Source organism: Triturus cristatus, chromosome 7 (genome assembly GCF_964204655.1).
Source record: "Triturus cristatus chromosome 7, aTriCri1.1, whole genome shotgun sequence".
Lineage (NCBI taxonomy): Eukaryota > Metazoa > Chordata > Amphibia > Caudata > Salamandridae > Triturus > Triturus cristatus.
In genome coordinates, this window is record NC_140590.1 from 309,466,804 (window position 1) to 309,487,790 (window position 20,987).

Sequence of the window (20,987 nt, forward strand, 5' to 3'; positions counted from 1 at the left end):
TCTGGGAGAAATGGATAAAGGATTCAACGTAAAACATTTGAAATCGCGCCTAAGGAAAGTAATCATGGCAGGTCATAGTCCATGTCCAAGGCTCAGCACTGAGGCAGGTAGCCACCAACGGATGAGGCACAATTTCCTATAAGCTCAGAAAGAATAACTAATCGCGACATGGCTTACTAGCTACAGGAGGCTTCATTGAAGGACAGGCAAATCAAAACCTACTGGCGTGTCAGTTTGTACCCCTACACCAGTGAGAATTTGCCAAGCTACGTCAACCATGAGGAGTACAATAGCAGCAATTAAGAAAGAGTTCATGAGGCGTGTAACTGTGACCGGGCTATGGAGGCTGTAGAATAATGACAGACACCATGCATAAAATCACAGTATTACTGTTGGCCCATTTTTAAAACCTGAAGTGCTGCACAAATAAACAGTCTTCAGAAACCACTGGGCACGAAGTTACCAATACCATAGTTAATTGAAATGATGTGTATCTGTAATAAAAACCAGAAGGTCTTTAAACAAGACAGTAAAAAACGCACATACTGAAGGGGACTGACCAGCATAAAGTGCCAGAGTGAAAGGGCACAGTTGGGGGAAAGGTTAACGTACATCACGAAAAGCAAAAGCCAGATAAAAGCTAGAATCTTTGGGTGCACAGCATGAGCATCCGCACCCTTTGTACATCACCTACAGTAAGGACACTGGCATCAAGGCAGCGCAGCAAGTGAATAGCAGTCGAAAGGCGGCGTAGCAATCCAAAAGGGGACAAACACCCGATTTGAACCTTGCCATCCGTAAGCAAACGGGCCAAATTTCTAGGTAGTAAGTTCAAAAGGTAAGCTGTGGCACAATACATTTTTTTAAATGTCTGGAGGCCAAGACTAAAACGGTACAAAAGCACCCACATGCTAAACCACAAATGTCCACTATAAAATACACTTAACTAATAGTTCAGAAAAGACAAGCCATCGAATGTCGTGTTAAAAGATCTTGATTTTACTGAAATGTTATGTAATATACTTGCTTATAGGGACAGTCACTAGCCCTCTTGACTAAGGTATGCTGCTGTAATTCACATTTTCTACTGCCCCTTACAGTATGGGGCAGTAGGTCAGCCTTCAGTCATTGAACAACTTTACTGCGAGCTAGGCATGAGGTTCCTACAGTGCCAAGGACTACCATGGCAATGTGAACTTTTAGAAGCAAAAAAGGTTTTGCTTTTCTTCCCAAGTTTATTTTTATTTGGGAGGGTTAGTCAGCTGTCACCTAAAAAAAGTGTTCTGAAAACCAAAACAAGCATCGACAGTTGATAAGAGTTCAAACCAACCATTGTTTTTTGCAAATCAAAAAATTATACAAGTGTAATACTCCAAAACCAGTTTTATTTCTGTACACTCCTGAATGCCCTCTAAGTAGAGGGAGTAGATGGTTTAATCTTCCTCCTCTTCATCTGCACCGCCACCACCACCTTGTCCCTTCTTGGCATTCTTTCGCTTGACACGGCCAGGGCGACCACCTCCATATGGTGAGCGCAGAGAGAAGTCAATGTGCTTCTGGGAGTCCAGGCGCACGATGAATGATGGGATGTTCACTACCTGTTTACGGACACTGCAGGGAGACAGAAGGTTTGCATCAGAAATAAGCATTCAGGGTGCCCCTGCTCAAGCACCCACTTTGTCCAATAGAACTAAACTTTAAGGAACGCAGGGAAGACCAACAAAAATCTCCATGGGTTCATGAGATGTCCAAGTAACGACCCTTACAACCATTCTATAGTAAACAGCTCTGCGCACCAGGTCATCTTGCTAAAGACATCAGCATATAATCAGCTCAGTGAAATATGTACAGTTCTACTGTACCAAACACCTCCCAAGTCCACATGGGAAAGTGGACATCAAAGGCTAATCTAAGATTATGGGCATTTCAATTACCGTAGTAGCAAGCAGTTCATCATCTTGCTGCCATGAGGTGTGGTGCCCAGGTAGCAGCCAGGGAATGGACACTCAAGCTCAGGAGATGCATTTTTTGGATGGCTATGGTTTGAGGCAGCAGAACATGTGGCATTACACACCACCTAATAATTCCCAGTGCATGCATTGACTCCTATCTACCCTTTAGTTTCTCCTCCATCACTCGCTTCTTGGTTTACATTTGTAAACTGAGGCTTTGCGCCTTGCTACCTCTCTTCCACCTGCCCAGCAAAAATCACTTCACTAAACAAATCTAGTCAAATTGCCAGTTCACATCAACCCTTCGGCCCCTTAAACTCGAAATTGTTATGACATTCCGTGTCCATGTTTTTTTCGTGCCTCAATTCTACGGTGACTCACCCTCACTCACCACATTAAAATCCTATAATTAATGCAATTTACAATACACTAGAGAAGGTGCTTTATGAATGCCCATTGTCCACAATCTGTTTAACGTTAAATAACCTTCCATATCATGGGCAGTTGCGTTTAGTCTTAACGTCTGCTGCCCCTCACAGCTTAGGTGGCATCTGGTTACCTGTACTGCATGTAGAGTCCCCAAGGCGTTGTGATCCGAAGAGGAGCGCACAGATTACTCTTCACAAGGTGTACGGCCAGCGCCGAAGTGACCTTGCAGAATCTAAGCGCCACATTTCCTAGCGCATTCAGCGAGTTTATCTGCTAGAAGCTCCAATCAGCATCACCGGAAGCACAATGCATCACTGCTGTATAACAGACCCGCTCCAGAACGTGACAGGTGATCTCACTTCCATGTGCTATGTAAAATGCACAATGCAAAGCTTTAGGTCTGAACAAGGGAGAACACCATAAACTGGGCAAATGTGGCTCAAATCACCACACTAGTTGACTATGCAGTACAGGACAAGTTTGAGAACAATCCCAAAGCCCCAGGAAGAAAAAAAAGGAATATGCTACTTACCAGTATGCATCTGTTCTTGGCATGTAGAGCTGCAGAGTTGTACACTTAGCATAGGTCGCCATCTGGTGTTGGGCCCGGATGTTTGCAGTTTGTTTTTCTTCTTGGACCGTCTTTGGAAGTCACGAGTTTGGTGACTCCTCCTTCGGTCCGTACTGCGCATGGGCTTCGGCTCCATCCTCAGATTGTTTTTCGCCAACAGGGAAATGATGGAGCGTAGTAATAACAGTGAGAAACCCATGTGTGTTGTATCTAAATAAGATGGACTGGAACGGATACAGGTAGCCGGGGAGGCGGGTGGGCGTGTACAACTCTGCAGCTCTACATGCCAAGAACAGATGCATACTGGTAAGTAGCATATTCCGTTCGAGGCATATGAGCTGCAGATTGTACACTTAGCATAGATTATATAGCAGTACCCAACCTTAGCGGCGACCACCGGTATCCGTTGCAGCTGTTTGAAAGAGTGTTTTTAGTACAGCCTGGCCCACCCTAGCTTGCTGCTGGGAATGCACATCTACACAGTAGTGTTTTGTGAATGTGTGCGGTGTAGACCATGTGGCTGCCTTGCATATGTCTTCTAAGGGTATATTCCCTAGAAAGGCCATAGAAGCCCCTAACTTTCTTGTAGAGTGGGCTTTAGGGGGAACAGATAATGTTCTCTTTGCCTTCTGATAGCAAATTTGTATGCATTTTACAATCCACCTAGCTATCCCTGATTTTGAGATGGGGTTGCCTTTATGTGGTGGAGAAAAGGAAACGAACAACTGTTTGGTCTTCCTGAAGGGTTGCGTTCTTTGTATGTAATATAGCAACGCTCTTTTCACATCTAGTGTGTGTAAGGCCCTTTCCGCAACAGATTGGGGTTGCGAAAAGAAGACAGGTAATTCCACTGATTGATTGAGGTGGAAGGGGGTAATGACTTTGGGCAGGAACTTCGGATTAGTTCGAAGTATGACCTTGCTGTGATGCATTTGTATGTAAGGTTCCTGTATGGTGAACGCTTGTATTTCACCAACCCTTCTAAGGGAAGTGATAGCTACAAGGAAAGCTGTTTTCCAGGTGAGAAATTGTAGCTCACATTTGTGCATTGGTTCGAAGGGCGGACCCATTAGTCGTGTAAGGACCAAATTTAGATTCCATACAGGGGAGGGTGGTGCCCTGGGAGGAATTACTCGTTTAAGGCCTTCCATGAAGGCTTTAATAGCGGGCACTCTGAAGAGTGACAAATGCTGTCTGTTTTGTAGATAGGCAGCGATCGCTGCTAGGTGTAGGCGTATGGATGAATACGCCAGGTTACACCTGTGAAGATGGAGCAGATAGCATATGATGTGTTGTATGGATGCATCTAGAGGGTTGATTGTATTGTTACGGCAGTACATTACAAATCTTTTCCACTTTGCGGCATAGCATGCTCTAGTGGTAGGACGTCTGGCTTCCATGATGATGTTCATGCAATCAGGGGGAAGGTTAAGGTATCCGAATTCTAGGATTTCAGGAGCCAGATCGCCAGGTTGAGCTGAGCTGGGTCCGGGTGCCTGATTTCTCCATGGTTCTGGGTTAGGAGGCATGGGGATAGATGCAGTTTTTGATGTGGTACCACTGACAGTTGTAGTAGCGTGGTGTACCACGGCTGCCTGGCCCACGTCGGAGCTACCAGAATGAGTGTGAGGGAGTGCTGTTGTAGCTTCCTGACCACTAATGGAATTAGTGGGAGAGGTGGAAAGGCGTATGCAAATCTGCCTGACCAGTTCATCCATATCGCATTGCCCTTGGACAATGGGTGTGGGTATCTGGCGGCGAAGCTTGGGCATTTTTTGTTTTCGTGGGTGGCGAAGAGGTCTATCTGAGGATGCCCCCACTGTTGGAAGAATGGGTGAAGAACTTGTGGATGCAGTTCCCATTCGTGTAGTTGTTGTGTTTGTCTGCTGAGCAGATCTGCCATGGTGTTTTGTACGCCTGGAACATGTTGTGCCAGGAGAAAGATGTTTTGGGGAATTGCCCATCTCCATATGCTCTGGGCTAAGCGGGAGAGCTGGGGAGAGTGTGTCCCCCCCTGTTTTTGTATATAATACATCGCAGTCATATTGTCTGTGCGAATGAGGACTGCTTTGCCTGAAATCTGCTTTTGGAAAGATTTTAGGGCTAGAAAGATCGCCAAAAGCTCCAGATGGTTGATGTGGAGCGTTTTTTGCTGTGGCGTCCATAGACCTTGCATTGTGAGGTGTAAGAGGTGCGCTCCCCAGCCGGAGAGCGATGCGTCCGCTGTTAGAGTCACTTGGGGAACCGGGTCCAGGAACGGCCGTCCCTTGGAAAGGTTTGTGGTGTTCCACCACTGCAGAGAGTGATGTGTGCGGCCGTCCACCAACACCAGATCCGTCAGCTGACCCTGGGCCTGGTTCCACTGTTGTGCTAGGCACTCCTGAAGTGGACGCATGTGGAGTCTTGCATGGGGCACTATGAGAATGCAAGACGCCATCATCCCTATGAGCTTCATAAACACTCTTGCTGGTAGAGAGTGTTGAGGAAGGAATATTTTGCGTAAGGCTAGAATGCTTGTGATTCTGGCTGAGTTTGGATAGGCAATACCTTTTGAGGTGTCTATGGTGGCCCCGAGATATTGCTTTGTGTGAGATGGTATGAGGTGGGACTTTTGGTAGTTCACCGTGAAGCCTAGCTGATGAAGCAGTTGGATGGTGCTGTTTGTATGTTGCACGCATTGGTGGTAGGACGCGGCTTTTATGAGCCAGTCGTCTAAGTAAGGGAAGACGTGAACATGTTGACGTCTGAGGTGTGCTGCTACTACTGCTAGGCATTTGGTAAACACCCGTGGTGCAGTGGTGACCCCGAAGGGGAGAACCTTGAATTGGTAATGTTGCCCGTCCACCACGAACCTGAGGTATTTTCTGTGAGAGGGGTGTATTGGAATGTGAAAGTACGCGTCTTTCAGATCCAGTGTTGTGAGAAAGTCTCCCTGGCAGAGGAGTGGGAGGACTTGTTGTAAGGTGACCATGTGAAAGTGGTCTGAATGTATGTAGGCATTTAGAGGCCGGAGATCCAGAATGGGTCTGAGGGTCTCGTCTTTCTTTGGGATTAAGAAATATAGGGAGTAGACCCCTAGATTTCGTTGATTGTCGGGTACCTGCTCTATGGCGTGTTTCTGGAGGAGCGAGAGTACCTCTTGTTTGAGCAGTGTGGAATGCTCTTGGGACATTGGACGGTGCCTTGGTGGGATATTGGGTGGGGTAGATGTTAGCTCGAGGCAGTACCCTGACCGAATGATTTGGGTCACCCATTTGTCCGATGTTATGGACTCCCATACGTGGATAAAATCTTGTAGTCTGCCCCCGACCGGAGTGGAATGGTCTGGGGGGAGCGAAGGGGAGTCATTGTGCGGGTGGGGTGGCAGAACGGGTATTGTTGGTTTTGCCCCTGCCCTTATTGTTGTTGCCTCTGTAACCACCTCTTTGGTTGCCCTTTGAAAAGGTATTTTGAGGAGGGGATTTGTAGGAGGTAGAGGCATTATCGGTGGAGGAGCCTCTACCTGTGCCACGAAAGGACGAGCGTGGAAAGGAACGCTTAGAGGCTTGGGTCTGGAGCGCTCCCATAGACTTCGCTGTGTCTGTATCTTTCTTCATTTTTTCGAGCGCTTCGTCTACCTTTGGGCCAAAGAGTGTTTGCTGGTCAAAGGTGTGATTAAGTATTGATGTCTGGACCTCAGGCTTGAACCCTGATATCCTGAGCCAGGCATGGCGTCGAAGCAGGACACTGGTGTTTATGGCTCTAGAAGCAGTGTCTGCTGCATCGAGGGCACACTTAATGGAGGTGTTTGTGATTAGTTTGCCCTCCTGTATCAGGTCATGAGCTTGGCGTTTGTATTTCTCTGGAAGGTGCTGCATAAGAGCCTCTAATTCATCATAGTGTGCTCTATCATATCGCGCAAGCAGTGCTTGTGTATTTGCAATGCGCCACATGTTTGCAGCCTGGTAGGCGGTGCGTTTACCAGACGCGTCCAGAAGTTTAGATTCCTTGTCTGGTGGTGGGGCATCTCCTGAGGATTGGGAGTTAGCCCTCTTTCTAGCTGTGGAGACAACTAGGGAATCTAGAGGAGCAGGGCCCTTGATGTATGCAGGGTCTGTGGGTGCCGCCTTGTACTTCTTCTCTATTCTAGGGTTTAGTACTCTGGCTCTGACAGGGTCTTTGAATACCTCTGTAGCGTGCTTGGTGACACCCTTAAGCATGGGTAAAATAGCAGTGGAACGATCTTGTAAATCAAATGTATCCAGTAGGAAGTCTTCTTCCACTGGTTCCGTGTGCATGTCCACCCCATGATAGTGTGCTGCTCTCTGCACTAAATGGTGAAACCCTAAAGAGTCCTCTGGAGGAGACGGCCTTGATGGGTATAGGTCGTCTTGAGGTACATTGGGTACATCAGGGTTATTATAATCCTCCCATGGATCTGGGGTCCCTGGTGGAGTGGGATCCATTGGGGCGTCCCCTGGGTCATTGTCCGGGTCCCCGTCATCCGGGTCTGGGGATGGGGCCGGATCGTAGTGAGGTAAAGGTGGAGGGGGTGGTGGTGGGAGGGGGGGTGGCAGTGGGGAGGGTACTCTAAGGGGAGAAGTAGCTGAGTCCCTCTTTTTGGGTGGAGGAGGAGGAGCCGGAGCCTCAAGGCGACGCTTCTTAGTAATCACAGTCAAAAGGCCAGTCTTTGGATCTCTGGACAAAGTCTTTTGTAAAGGGTCTGGTGTAAACAGAGCCAATGGCGCCGAGTCGTCTGTCGGCACCGGCGATTTCGGAACCGGAGGTTTCGATGTTCTGTGTACGCCCTGCTTTTTGGAGGTCTCCGTGTGTTTCGGCGTCGAATGCTGTTTCGGCGCCGGAGCGTCGGTGCCGACCGATTTCTGTTTGTGTTTGGTCGGCGCCGAGTGTCCAGGCTTCGGCACCGGTGGTTTCGGAGTCGAGCTGGATTTTGCAGGCTTCGGTGCCGAGTGGTGTTTATCGGCACCGGGCGTCGGCTGGCTCGATCCCGAGCTGCCGTGAGACTTTGAGTGCTTCGACACCGGGCCCGAAGGTGGGGTGATCGAGGCTTTGGTTTTGGTTTTGCCCAGGCCGGCAGGCGAGGGAGTAACCGGAGTCTCTTTGGTTTTCGGTGCGGGGCTGGGAGGGGGCATTGTACTCACGGCCCGCTGTCCTGGTGTTACGTCCTCCAGGTCGGAGTCGTCGGCCTCGGAAGCGCTGACGATGTCTTCTCCCAGTTCGGTGTGTGTCTGCCCCGAAGCTTCGGCGTCGTCTCCGAAGATGTCCGGTGGAACTGTCGAGGATGAGTGCGCCATGGTGCGTCGAGCCCTTCGATCTCGGATCGTTTTCTTCGATCGAAAAGACTTGCAGGCGGGGCAGTCTCGAGCCTCGTGTTCCGGAGAGAGGCAAAGGTTACACACCTGATGGAGGTCGGTGTGGGGAAATTTAGACCCACATTTTGGGCACTTTTTAAACGGAGTCCTTTCCATCGGCCGGGACCGGAGTCGCGGAGGGCCCGAAGGCCGGTGTCGATGTACGGGATGGAAAAAGTGCCGCTTCGAGAGATGAAGATGATGAAGGAACTCGAAGAATCGAGGATTTTCCGTCGAGGCTGGAACCGTAGAAGTTCGAAGCCGGAGTACGAAGTATCACATCCGAGCCCGATGGCGGAAAAAAACAATCTGAGGATGGAGCCGAAGCCCATGCGCAGTACGGACCGAAGGAGGAGTCACCAAACTCGTGACTTCCAAAGACGGTCCAAGAAGAAAAACAAACTGCAAACATCCGGGCCCAACACCAGATGGCGACCTATGCTAAGTGTACAATCTGCAGCTCATATGCCTCGAACAAAATGTTTGTTGCCTCCCCCTCACTGCAGGCCAGCTGCGGGTAGAATTGTTTTTAAAAAATACACCTACTACATAGGGGGGCTTGGCTGCATATAAAAGCTAAACAAGTTCACAACAACGTTCAAACATGTGAATGCCCGAGTTAAGGGCATTCTACAGTCTTCGTTTAACCAATTGAACAAGACAGATAGACTGTCACAAAACTGAGCAGCATCACAGCCACCGACATTAAAAGCCATTCAATAGCTTACAAAGCGTTAAATACTCAGAAGAAAAGCAAACACCAGGGAATTCATTCATGCAAAAAGAAATATATGTGCGCGTGGAAAATGGTAGTGTTTGCATCATTAATACATACCGGATGTGACGCTGGCGAATGAGTACACGAGCATGGTGAATTGACTTTGCAAGGCCAAGCTTGAAGACTTGCGTCTGCAGGCGTCGTTCCAAGAAATCCTCAATTTTCAGACCCAGGATGTAATCCAACTTCATCTTGCCTTCATCCAGTACACCGATACGCACCAGCCTTCTCAGCAGGGCGTTACCTGTGGGTGCAAGAAACTTATAAGGAGAGGACTCCAAGCATGCTCAAATTCTAAATATTAAATGAAATGGCGAGTATTGCTCCAAGACAGGAGCTGGCAACTACAATATCTGGCTGTTATATACCAACTCGTGTAAACAGGCTTTCACAAATGCTCTTAATGTTGCATTCATAAATTAAGAACAAAAAATGATTAACATTAAAAATGTTAATAAATCTATTGGATTGAAGATTAACATTAAAAATGTTTTTAAATCTATTGGATTAAAAAATACAAATGTATGGTGACGGCATCAAAATGCAAAATATTTTATAACATCAAAAATTAGTACCGTTATAATTAAGTTCTGCTAAAATTTTGCTGCATTCAGCCAATATAGAGCACGTTTTAAGAAGGTACCAACAGCAATACAAACTGGCAGCTCAGATGGCATTCGAAGAAGGAAAAAGGCCGGGCTGTATTAGCATAAACAGTTCTGAGAATGGACAACCAGTATCTACCTCAAAACAGGGGATAATTTGTACAAAACAGAAGTGCTCCAACGTTCGGGGGGGGGGGGTATTACCATCACGTGGGCAAGGAAGCATGAGGGTTGGATCAAACTGGCAAGCAGAAATGGTGGGTTCTAACAGAGCCCATTTGGAATTTTATCAGGTTTTTCATGGATTCGTCAAAAGTGAACGATAAGGCTCAGGCCTGTCACATGTTTTAATGACTTGAGCGATTCCTCAGTTTAAGTTCCCAGGGCCTCTGGCTTTTGCAGCACGCATAACAAATAACTCCCTGATCTTTGCGTACCTCCCCCCCACTCAGTGCTTATAGGAAGTATCCAACTCGCTTTTGAACATTTAATTGTGGAGCTTTTACTGTGGGAGAGCCTCATAAGTTGGGACTCACCCACAGTGAACTCATGATGACAGCATGTGGATTTAACTGGTGTCCCCCTGGTGAAAGTAGGCCACTGCGCTGCAGCAGGAGTAAGGGGCACCAGGCTGGTTACATGCAGACACTTGTGTAAATGTGTGCACACGTGTAGGGGCTGTGCAGGGGAGACTCCTGGTGTGCACAGCCTAGGAGCAGGTACAGATTGAATGGTGTGGCAGGAATTATGTAGAGCTGGGTGGAATAGGAGTAAGGGGCACCAGGCTGGTTACATGCAGACACGTGTGTGCAAGCATGTGCACACGTGTAGGGGCGACTCCTGGTGTGCACAGCCTAGGAGCAGGTACAGATTGAATGGTGTGGCAGGAATTAAGCAGAGCTGGGTGGAATAGGCTTCACTAAAGTCCATTGTAACTTAGATGAGAAGAAGTAATCGGCCAAGTCTAAAACCATATATGAACTGCTTATGGGTCATCCAGAAATGTCCGATTCCTGACTCCGCTCATAACTGGAGCCTGGCTGATGCTGACCCTGCCAGGCTGGATTAATGACCTTCCTCCCCAAGCTGTAGAATCAGAGACCTGGCCCTTCACAGCAAGCATGCCAAGGACTAAGGTTTCTTCTCCAAGAGGGAGATAAGGTGGGTGGAACTACACAGTTATCCATCAGCAGCACTCACCTGGTGGCAGGCACCAAGCTGCTCTGGAGAGAAGGCAGCCGGGGGAGGGAGGGTGCTTTTCAGAGACCATGTGGCACGAGACCCCTGGAAGACGCCATTTTGAGCTATCCCAGAGGCCTGGGCAGAGAGGTGAAGTGTCGCTGCCTGATAGGTCAAGAAGAGCATTCTTGCCAGCCCCCTCCACATTTTTTAAAGAGCTTGCACAGGAAAAGCTCTCTGGGGTGTGGTCTCCTGAAGACCGGAGCTGGAACCTGGCGCAGACTGTCCCAGGATCCTGAATTGCGCCACTTCCTGTGTAGTATCAGGGGTCCAGGACCCCAACTCTGGCCCCGAACCTATGGGCAAAGTCAGGGAGCACCTTCATGCTCCCCGTAAAGACAGCCCAGGTGGGTGGGCCCGGGATCCCCAACTCCGGGCCCCGATGCGAAGAAACCTTGTCGGGGAGCCCGGGATCCTTAACTCCAGGTCCCCATGTGTTGGGGGAGTGACACGCACTCCCCCCGAAGAGGCCGCTCCATGTCTGCTCATTTGGAGCGGGTAGACCAAAACAGGCGCTGACGCACATGAGGGTGGGGGAGCTGGCGGGAGCCACTGGGAGTGGGGTCCCCAGGGGGCTCTCCAACACTTTGACATGAAGTGCAAGGGGCCCTAGAAAAGCCACAATTCTCACCTGGCGTGAGGGGTCAGGGCGTGACCGGCCCCAACCAGCCTGAAGATGTGGCATGAGGCCGCAAGTAGGGCGTTACGGCTCTCCGCTGCTCTATTCATTGGGCTGAAGAGAATCAGCCCATGTCGCAGTCCTGGACCGGCCTGCAAGGAAAGGCTGATGGTGCTCTGCCTGGGGTGGCCACTGGAGGAGGGGGTCACCGCCAAATGCCTGCACAAGTGCAGGGGGAGCAGCAGGAGCAACTCAGTCTCCCACAGCAGGAAGATGAAGTCTCCTCAGTTTCTGGGGGACTTACAAGAAGGAATCTGAAGTAATTCAGTCCACAGCGAGGTTGAATTCCAAGTGTGTATTAATGTAAAAGGCACCGACAGAGCACACCACCTTCAGTCCTTCTCCCTGGCTAACAGATCAGAATACCGGTTGCCAGGATGAGCGACTGAAGAATGGTACATTACTTTTAAAGGCAAACATGGTGAAACATTCCTTGCGCATAGGCACGAGGTACAAAATAAATCTACAATTAACTTAAAGGGACACAAGAGAATCCCTCAATGGTTAACTATTGTTTTTAAAGCTTCATTAACGCTGGAACTTTAGTTCAGCAGCTGAAAGTTGACGCTTGAGACTTCACTACAGAGTGAAAGGTTAAACCTGGAGGGTCATTGAGGGGACTCCCCCTAGAGGTGGAAAGGTGAATTTGCACAATGGTGCATCTACGTGATATGGTTTCTTGTTGGGACTGTAAATCACACGAGTAATGTGAAGTCATAAGCAAAGTGGGGTTATGTTGCTGGACATGCCTGCTAGGGTGTCTGGCTGTATATACTTAATCCTTTAATTATAACTGATGGCTTTTAGGGGCTGTGATTGCAATGCATTATAGGTGCTGTGATTGCAATGCATTATAACTTATCAGTTATGATAAGTACCTCATTTAAAGTGCTGTCTAAACATTTATTTTGCTGCTGCGTCCGGGGAAGAACAACACAGACTGTTAGCCCCTAAGATGTAGAGGTGTATACTGTATGCTCAGTATGAGATGCTCAGTCAGGGTAATGTGTCACCATTGCAGGTTTGCCCTTTTAAATGTCTGTTGAGATAAAGGGGGTGAGTTGCCACTGGGATGGTGCCAGTGAGCAAGGCCCTCACTCCAGGTTATGTTCAACCCACTACGTTAGCGGGCAAGATGATGTGCATACATGGGAGTGGTGGTACTAGAAACCCCCTCTTGCAGGAGGGTTGGGAAGGTTATGCAATGTCTACAAATCTTCATAAGCTGTTGAAATTACTTAAAGTGGTGAATAGTTTTGAGAAGTGTGTGCGTGTTTAATAAATGTACTCTTCCTTTGATAAAGCCAAGTACAGACTGGACAATCAATTATGGGGTGTTATTTCTGCGTACTGGTAAATCGCAATTACTAGCTCACACCAACTCCCTTGAGTAAGCCTTAGATTTCTCTGCAATGGTACCCTCTGAGAGTCAAGCTCTACAATGGGGTGTTTGGTTCCCAGTGAAGGACAAATGTAGTCATGTTATTTGTGCAGGCCTCACAGATACTGCCTCGTTTTCCAACACCGGGAATTTGACTTTTCCGTGAATTGTAACAGCAGCATTTAAAATACTGGTAATAAGAGGGGCCCATAGCGGATTGTTAGTCTTACACAAGTCCATGGGCACCCCATCCAGCCAAAGGGCCTTATTGTCTGGGCTGGCCATGATAGCACGAGTGTCTTCTGCATTATCAAAGGAGATTTCCAGAGGATACTGTGACGGCTCCTAAGCAAGCTTCCCCCATAGGGCCAAGTGTTGATGAGCAGATCTGTATGAATGAGTCACCCATATTTCTGGATTATTAGACAGTAGGTCATCGGATTTAGGAAAGCCTGCTTACCTTTAACAGTCTCCCATAACCCCCCTTGAATCTGTCTCTACGTGCGAGAAAAAAAGGCGTTCTCATCTTTGTTCCTCCAGTGCAAGTTGCTTTTCTTAATGGTCCTTTAATAATTAGTCTTGCTGCCATGATACTCTGATCTCTCAGCTTATCATTCAGAAGTCCGAAGACTAGTTAGTGACTCTACACTTCATTGAACCCACCCAGCTAACATGACCCTCTCGAGCCTGAACGTTTTAACAAGATTGCCCTGGCAGAGATAGTTAAGACTTGCGAACGCCTCTAAAATGTCAATGGCCAATTGTTTCCTATTAACAAATGAGCCAGTTGGGTGTATCAACTGCTCTCCACTACCCATAAGCCCTTATCCTTCTGGTTAAGGCCTATTATCCCACGAGTAACAGGCGAGCAGGGGCAAACTGGTGCAGAGAAAATCCAATATGGTAATGATCACTGCAGCAATTTTCTATGAGCCAAAGCTTGCTTTATGGGCATGGCCAAAGGTTATTAAAAAGCAGGCGAAAGGACTGCTTTGTGAATAAAATGTATTGAGAAGTCTAATTGAACGTTAAACCCGCATGATGACTGGCCATAATTTCAACTATCACAGACCCTTGCATACCAGTGGAAGCAATTCCTGGAAGGGGGAGTGGGTGGGGGGCGGACATCAAAAAACAGCTGGGGGTGCATGGCCTAAGTGTCTAGAAGACAGACAAAACTACATTTAGCCTTTGAGTGCGTCAATAAGCGGACATGCGAAGGAAAACAAGCTTCCTTTTCAGATTTCCAAATTAATATCATGCTGTCCATTAACTCCCCCTACTGCTTGGGAAAGTGAACCCCTTTGTGCACTGCATACCTAGTACAGACAACTAATCCCTACAGGCACTGGTTACATAATTGTCAGGCAGATTTTATACTGATTGCAACAGGCAAAGATCATCAATGAGGCTTCTCTAATTTTAGTGAGGCAAGAAAATATGAAACTTTTGCATTTTCCAAGCGGTATACCTTCAAAAAGACGCTTGGCATCCTTTTCGTCCAGTGTCAGCAACTCTCTGGCTGCTTTGCGGATTTTGGCAAGTGTGAATTTCACCCTCCACACTTCACGCTTATTACGAAGACCATATTCACCTGTAATAAAACAAAAGATTAAAATGCTACATGTGAAAGCAAAATAAAATACCAGCCAATCAAAATGCAGTCCATGTATAGCACAACAGCTCATCTGGCAATTACTGGTTCGCTGGGATTGATAAGGCAAACAAGCCATCATTAAAGCATCCAAGAAATATCAACTCACCAATAAGTTTTAACTCCTGGTCCAAGCGAGATTTCTCGAATGGACGGCGGGGAGTCACATAGGTCTTCCGACACACCCAGCTTCTGGCAACGGGCATCTTGGCTTAAACGCCTATTTTTGAAAAAGGTAACTCATTTAGCAACAGAAAAAATATGAGCCACCTATTCACCACAAAATACTGGTCTAGATTAAGGTCTATTCGTTAAGGGCTGCCCACAGGTTTAAACATGCATATCTCACTGACAACCCTCTACAAAATCTAGTTAATGCGTCTGGAAAATATGAATTTACCTTTTGGGATGCACCACCTACGTTTCATCAGAGATCAAAGGAGGGGAGAAGATGCTGGGCACATTGTGCCCAATATGTTAATTGGTCACTTCAGCTCATAACTTCAGATATACGATGGGGTGCAAACCAACAAATGAAAACTACCCTTAATACTTTTAATCTGTGAACATTAGAAAACCAGTGTGTCACGGGAGCAATGTAAGCATTTTGCAATTACTGCACTGGCTTACGACAAAACAAATGGCTGAGGGAGCCATAAAAAAATACTGCTCTTTTGAAGCTTGCTACGGCTAGCTGCGACTGTTCGCTGCAGGCAGCAATGTATCCTACACCTTTTTATTCACGCAAGGTTTTGTTTATCATTGGCCATTTGATCTGAAAGCAATGCTTGTAAATAGTTACTTTCCTTACTACGGATTTTTTGCCCAGTTTTAAGAGTATATTTTTAAGGATTATTTTGCATTAGATATGCGGTATCTTTCCACACCTGCCGTAATGAGACAATGTTCTTACCACATGTACTTATTACAACGCTACTTCCATTTTGTTTGCAGCAGGAACAATGCTGGGCCTGCAGTACATACATCTCAGGTACTGGAGAATACAATAGCTCGGCCGTTTAGAGCTACGACCGTTTGGGCTTTGCAAGCCTGTAACTAGAATTTACTCTGCCAATTTAACTACCTGTACGAAACACATTAACACAAAGCTTACATAATGTTGAATTCAAAGTATATTTACTCAGTGCAATTCGCACAGTAACCACCCTTTTCCATAACTAAAAAAAAATGTAGTCTTTACGAAAATCCATTTTATTTCCATAGCAACGTAATGCCAATTGTAACAATTTCTTATAGAAATCTACAGATCATAGAACAACTTCAAAATGTCGGGGGGGGAATTAGTATGAGACTCGATAAAATGAACCCGACATCTATGTCAAAAGGACGGAGGCAAAAATATTAATGTTCCAAATTAAATGGACAAACAAGTACTGTATGTCACGTTATATTTGGGTTTTATCTAGCACTGGAATGGAACCCAACTGCCCAGTAAAATGACAGCAGGTTACGAACAGTGCATAAATGTATGCATTTGACAACCGCAGAACAACTTAACAGCATCAACACAGCCAGACGAGAATGAATCAATGTCACACCCGAAAAATAAATGTAAAAAACTTTTTTCCTATTTTCACTTTTTACAATATGGGTATTGGGATACAACTGCCATAATTTGCATCCAAATTATGGTAAAAGCGAAATTGATATCGCCTATCAGGTGGCGATTTATCGACTTTCCATGTTCAAGTACTGGACAAAACACTTACGTAAACTTATCCGGTGTGGTAACACTAATAGGCATGCCACGTGTAACAGTTAAATCATCGCACATATATAAAGATAAATACGCACCCATGTTTCCGCGAAAAGTTACAATAAAGTCTTACACATTTGAAAATACCACTTAATTCGCTTTAAAAAGTGCGAATCTTAATTTGGATAGATATATAGGGACTATCCTCAGCGTGGGAGGGCCAGTCGCTTACTTTCAGGTTGTCTTTCTGTCACCAAGGACGTACACAGGAAAACATAACGATTAAAGACGTGGGAGGCAAAGCGCACCTACGAGTTCCCTAAATGGGGAGCTATCCATCCCATCGGAAAAATCCAACTTCACCGAATTTTATTGGGTGCGATAACTACCACTCAAGAATGACTTTTAGGACGAACATGAAGGTTTTGGGAATACCAGAATCGCATATGCAAGTAAAAATAAGGTATTTTATTTCCGAATGGCATTTGTAGGTAAGGTTTCTAGTGCCGAAAGTCATGACAAAACCTATAACTGCGACATATGCAGTAACAGGATTTACTGCACGGACCAACAGGCCAGATCACAACGAGGCGTCTAAGAGCTGTGGTGCGGCCAAACACGCCTGCTTAAAAAACATTAGGGTGCGGGAGAATGTTGACTGCTAAAACATAACTTCACATAGGGAACAAAAAATACATCTGTAAATATGACCAAATAGCTTAGAGACCTGGCCACTACGAGCTACGCTCACCCTTCCAAAACCCTCTTACCTCGCAGGCCGCAGCGAGGAAAAAGACAATCATGCGTCAGAGAGGGCTTTTTATAGCCTCTTGTGTGCGTCTCTGAATGTTCTGCGTTGCAACCAATTAAAATCCGAGAAGCAAAAAACCATGGCCAATAGAACAACAACATTTCTTGCACCGGGACTATGAAGGATCACTTCCGGGGTCACAAATACGCCAATTTTCTCAAATTCTATCTCGGACTAAATTGCTCAATGCAGCCCGTTTGTTTTTCGTGGATATCAACAAATAACCTCAGTTAAACGATTAGCAGTGTAATTATTAAACACAGAGCCTTCCTTTCTTACGAAAGGCAGTTTTGCTTGAAGTAGATATAAAAGAAGGACTTTTTCGTACCCCACGCTGATGTTCATTTGCCCAAAAGTAGCGGCCATATTGGGCAAGTAACCTTTCTTTTTCATCAAAGACAAACAGCGGACTGACGGGAACCTTTCGCATCTGATAATATAGGATTCACTCATTCAGATTAACAGTATATATTTAAGTTATAAGAATCTTGTTATGTCTTTACACTTGCGTGATCCTTATTTCTCCGTATTAGCTTAAATTGCACCGACCCTATTCCAGCTAGCCCTAGTGGAGACGCATTCATTGCATCAGCATAAGTGAAGTAAACGGATGTCTGTGTGTTTTCAAAGTCCAACAAGATATTATCACTACCTTTATTCTAGGTCAGGACCGGAGGCGAGGATTATGCATCAATTTTATTCCTTTTAATTAGAGTAGCATTCCGTTCACAATGCATTCCTTTAATAAACTTGAAAACTACACTTACCATGAAACCTTGGGAATAATAAGCATTGGCATAGCCAATAGGTCTCGCATTTGGGACCTTATAAGTTTTTAGCTATGCAATAGTTGATGTTACTGCACCAAGGATATTGTGCTGCAAAACTAAATACTTATAAGGTCCCAAAAGCGAGACCTATTGGCTATGCCAATGCTTGTTTCAACTTGCGCCCCTTTAAACAATAAAAAGTCTTACAATAAAAGAAACGCCTTCTGCTGACAGGGGCGACCTTCTCACGCAACTGGAGTAAAAAGCATCCTTCAAACATCAAACATGGCAGCTATCCCGGGGGTCGCATACTCCGGGGCAGACAGTGTTTGCGGTGGGGTGGGGGGTTACATTGACGTATATGGGCGCTCTTCGTTGAAGAAGACTGCGGAAGGGGCAGTTCACTAAGGTAGCCTGGTTCTCTGGGCATGCTTTCTCTGGCACGCGCAGTCTGTACGAAGGGGCAGCAGTGGGGCTATTTTTGGACAGTTCTAAAGTAGTGGATGTCACAAGCTTTGTTCTTGCCTGGTGGTCCCGGGCAGGGCATGGCTGTGCCTGCCGCAACTGGCACGGTGTGCGCAGAGGCAGTGGCATATTTTTGGGGCAGGGTTGTAAAGGAGTCCTGAGTTTTGGGGCTGCCCTGTGCGCTGCTGCTCTCGGGCAGCGCAATGGGCCTGGCCTGCATGCTTTTCCTGGGTCGGTGTGTGCGGACGGGCAGTGCTCCCTGGGGCAGACACTGCTGGGCCCTGTCTTTGTTACACAGATAGGGCACAGCCCTGCTCGGCGAAGAGCCTGAAGGGGTGGCAGGTAAAAGCCACTTCAGAAGCACCTGAATCGATTATTTAAAGGGGATGGGGGCACTGTTAAAATACCTCCCTGCCCCCAAAGCCCAGGTCATAACAATAACAACGAGAGAGCGCCTTTAAGCCCAGCTGGCCCATGCAGGGCTCGGATTGTTCCGTTTTACCACACAACTCCTGTAACATGCGTGGATCAAAACCTTGTGTACAGAAAGGGGGCTACAGCCTCTGTCATATATCGAAGCAATTATAGATGCATGCCATGATGATATGGGGGTGCAGGTTTGCGTCCCCCCACGAAAACGCGCCTTGCATGGAATGAATTGTGACTCCCCAAATATCAGTGCATGCGGAGTAAAGTGACAAACACTGCTTGCTAAGAGCTGATCCCGGCGCATGCTGCGAGCACTTCCATTCCATGTGACGTCCATGTTCTCCATCGGCAATAAACGTGCGGCCTGTTGCGCCATAGTTAATTCTCTAATTACTGACGAAATTGTACTCATTAGTGTGAATTAAGGGGCACTAAACACATTTGATAGGAACCTTGCGCCGGCCCACCGAACTGCATGTAACCCCCTCAGCAAGAAGGCACTGTTAGCAGTACAGCTGCGGCCCAGGACCACACAGCGCGTCTGCCAGGGCTCTGCGGACCCCATATGAATACACACGTGACGCTAGCCCCGTGCATCGTGGGTGTTTGTCAACAGCAGGACTGGACGAAGGAACGCACTATAACCTCGCAGGGCTGGTGGTAAACCAGCGTGCCCACTGCCTTCGAAAAGGGCCTCCCAGAGAGGTGTCTGCACAGATGTGAGTTCGGCACGGGGGAGGGGAAGGAGAGGTCTGCAGCAGCCCGTGGTACGCTGGGAGTGAAAGGGCACGGAGTGTTCAGTTAACCACCACTCCCTCTCAAACAAGACAAGCACGGCGAAGCGTGGCGCGCGCGCTTGGCGGGGGCGGGGGAGCGCATTCCAGGCGGGGGAGCGGACCCTTAGAAATTTGATGCCGAGGGCGCCAGTGGGCTGAAGCGCTTCCCCAAAAGTGGATTGCATGGTGGCACGATGCACATGATTGTGCGCGTGCTCGCCATGCAATCCACTTTTGGGAGCACTTTGAAATGCCCCTTTACTAAAGTCTCGCATAGCAATTGCTATCGCAATAGCTAGGCGAGACCTAAAAAGTAACAGTGTCCAAATGTCCACCAATCACTAACTGTTGTGACTTAACTGTTGCATTCCTTTTCCTTTGCTACACCTTCCCCACTGCTCAGCCAGGATGAGTGCTGGAGTGTTTAATGCATCTTAAAGGTTTGAGAGGATGCAGGTGAGATTATAGGATTTCATTTATAGCATAGGAAAGAGTAATGTTATGGCAGCTTTTTTTTTGTCTAGGTTGCCAGTTGACATTCAAGAGTGTGACAAAAGTGAACGGAATGGAGTATTAAATTGCATTATTTAACGACCAAAGTGTACCATTAAGGGATGAGGTGAAATGGAAGAATGAATATAGGAAACATGTTGTTTTATGAGAACCTATGCTCTTGATAGAGCTAGGCTCGATGGAAAACTCTAAGCTTACTCCCAAATTAAAATAGCTTTGTGAATTTAGTAAATAATTGCATGCAGTAAAGGATCTAGTTATGAGAGGTGACATAGTAGTTTCACCTGGTACCATGAGAGGTACAGTTCTTAAGTTTTGTAAACTATGTCATGAAGGCCATAGCTGTGTTCTAAAAACGAAACCGAACATGAAGCAGTAGTATTGGTGACCAGGATTATATAATTTTATAGAAAGGATAGTGAGCAATTGTGTGGTGTGTGCAAATTGAGACAAGTACCTGAAGACATTAAGACCCAACATGTGTGAACATTTAGTCCCAAAGAAACTCTGGGAAACTGTTGCATTTGACAATATGCGGCCAGTAGGTTTCCAGTCCAAATATATAATTCCAATGATTGATGTATTTTCAAGATGGACAATGGTCAAAAGTGTGGATATTGTGGATACCGATGCTGTGTTAAATTTTATTGATCAAGTATTTATGGACAAATGGTTGCCGGTTCAAATAATAATAATACATTCAGATGAGGTGAAGACTAGCAGGATCTACTACGGACCCGTGTCCTCTCGTGGTCTACTTTTCGTTACCTAGTAAACCCGTTCAAGTGGTCGGGTCGTATTTCCTCTTCTATGTGGTACTCCACCCCACCCCTAGGAGGTGGAACGTCAAGTCCAGAACCCTAAATT

At 46.7% G+C, this 20,987-nt stretch overlaps 1 protein-coding gene and 2 non-coding genes across 5 annotated transcripts; all 3 read right to left on the reverse strand.

Annotated features, from left to right (window-relative positions):
• Window positions 1–318: 318 nt before the first annotated feature.
• Window positions 319–453, reverse strand: LOC146809530 (small nucleolar RNA SNORA84). Its single transcript, XR_014967165.1, has one exon. It is a non-coding gene; the product is annotated as a small nucleolar RNA SNORA84 (small nucleolar RNA).
• A 912-nt stretch (window positions 454–1,365) lies between these two features.
• On the reverse strand, window positions 1,366–17,206 carry RPS9 (ribosomal protein S9). 3 transcript variants are annotated; one of them, XM_085616359.1, is made up of 5 exons: window positions 17,127–17,206; window positions 14,749–14,859; window positions 14,457–14,579; window positions 9,139–9,325; window positions 1,366–1,611 (listed from the first exon to the last, which is right to left on the reverse strand). In XM_085616359.1, exons 2-5 carry the CDS (start codon window positions 14,843–14,845, stop codon window positions 1,434–1,436), a joined length of 585 nt encoding a protein of 194 aa, XP_085472485.1. In that variant the 5' UTR covers window positions 14,846–14,859; window positions 17,127–17,206; the 3' UTR covers window positions 1,366–1,433. The 3 variants fall into 3 exon arrangements, with proteins under 3 accessions (XP_085472485.1, XP_085472486.1, XP_085472487.1); XM_085616360.1 differs by lacking the exon at window positions 17,127–17,206 and adding an exon at window positions 15,553–16,341; XM_085616361.1 differs by lacking the exon at window positions 17,127–17,206 and adding an exon at window positions 15,040–15,330.
• LOC146809532 (small nucleolar RNA SNORA54) lies at window positions 16,003–16,122 on the reverse strand. The gene has a single exon (XR_014967101.1). It is a non-coding gene; the product is annotated as a small nucleolar RNA SNORA54 (small nucleolar RNA).
• Window positions 17,207–20,987: the final 3,781 nt, after the last annotated feature.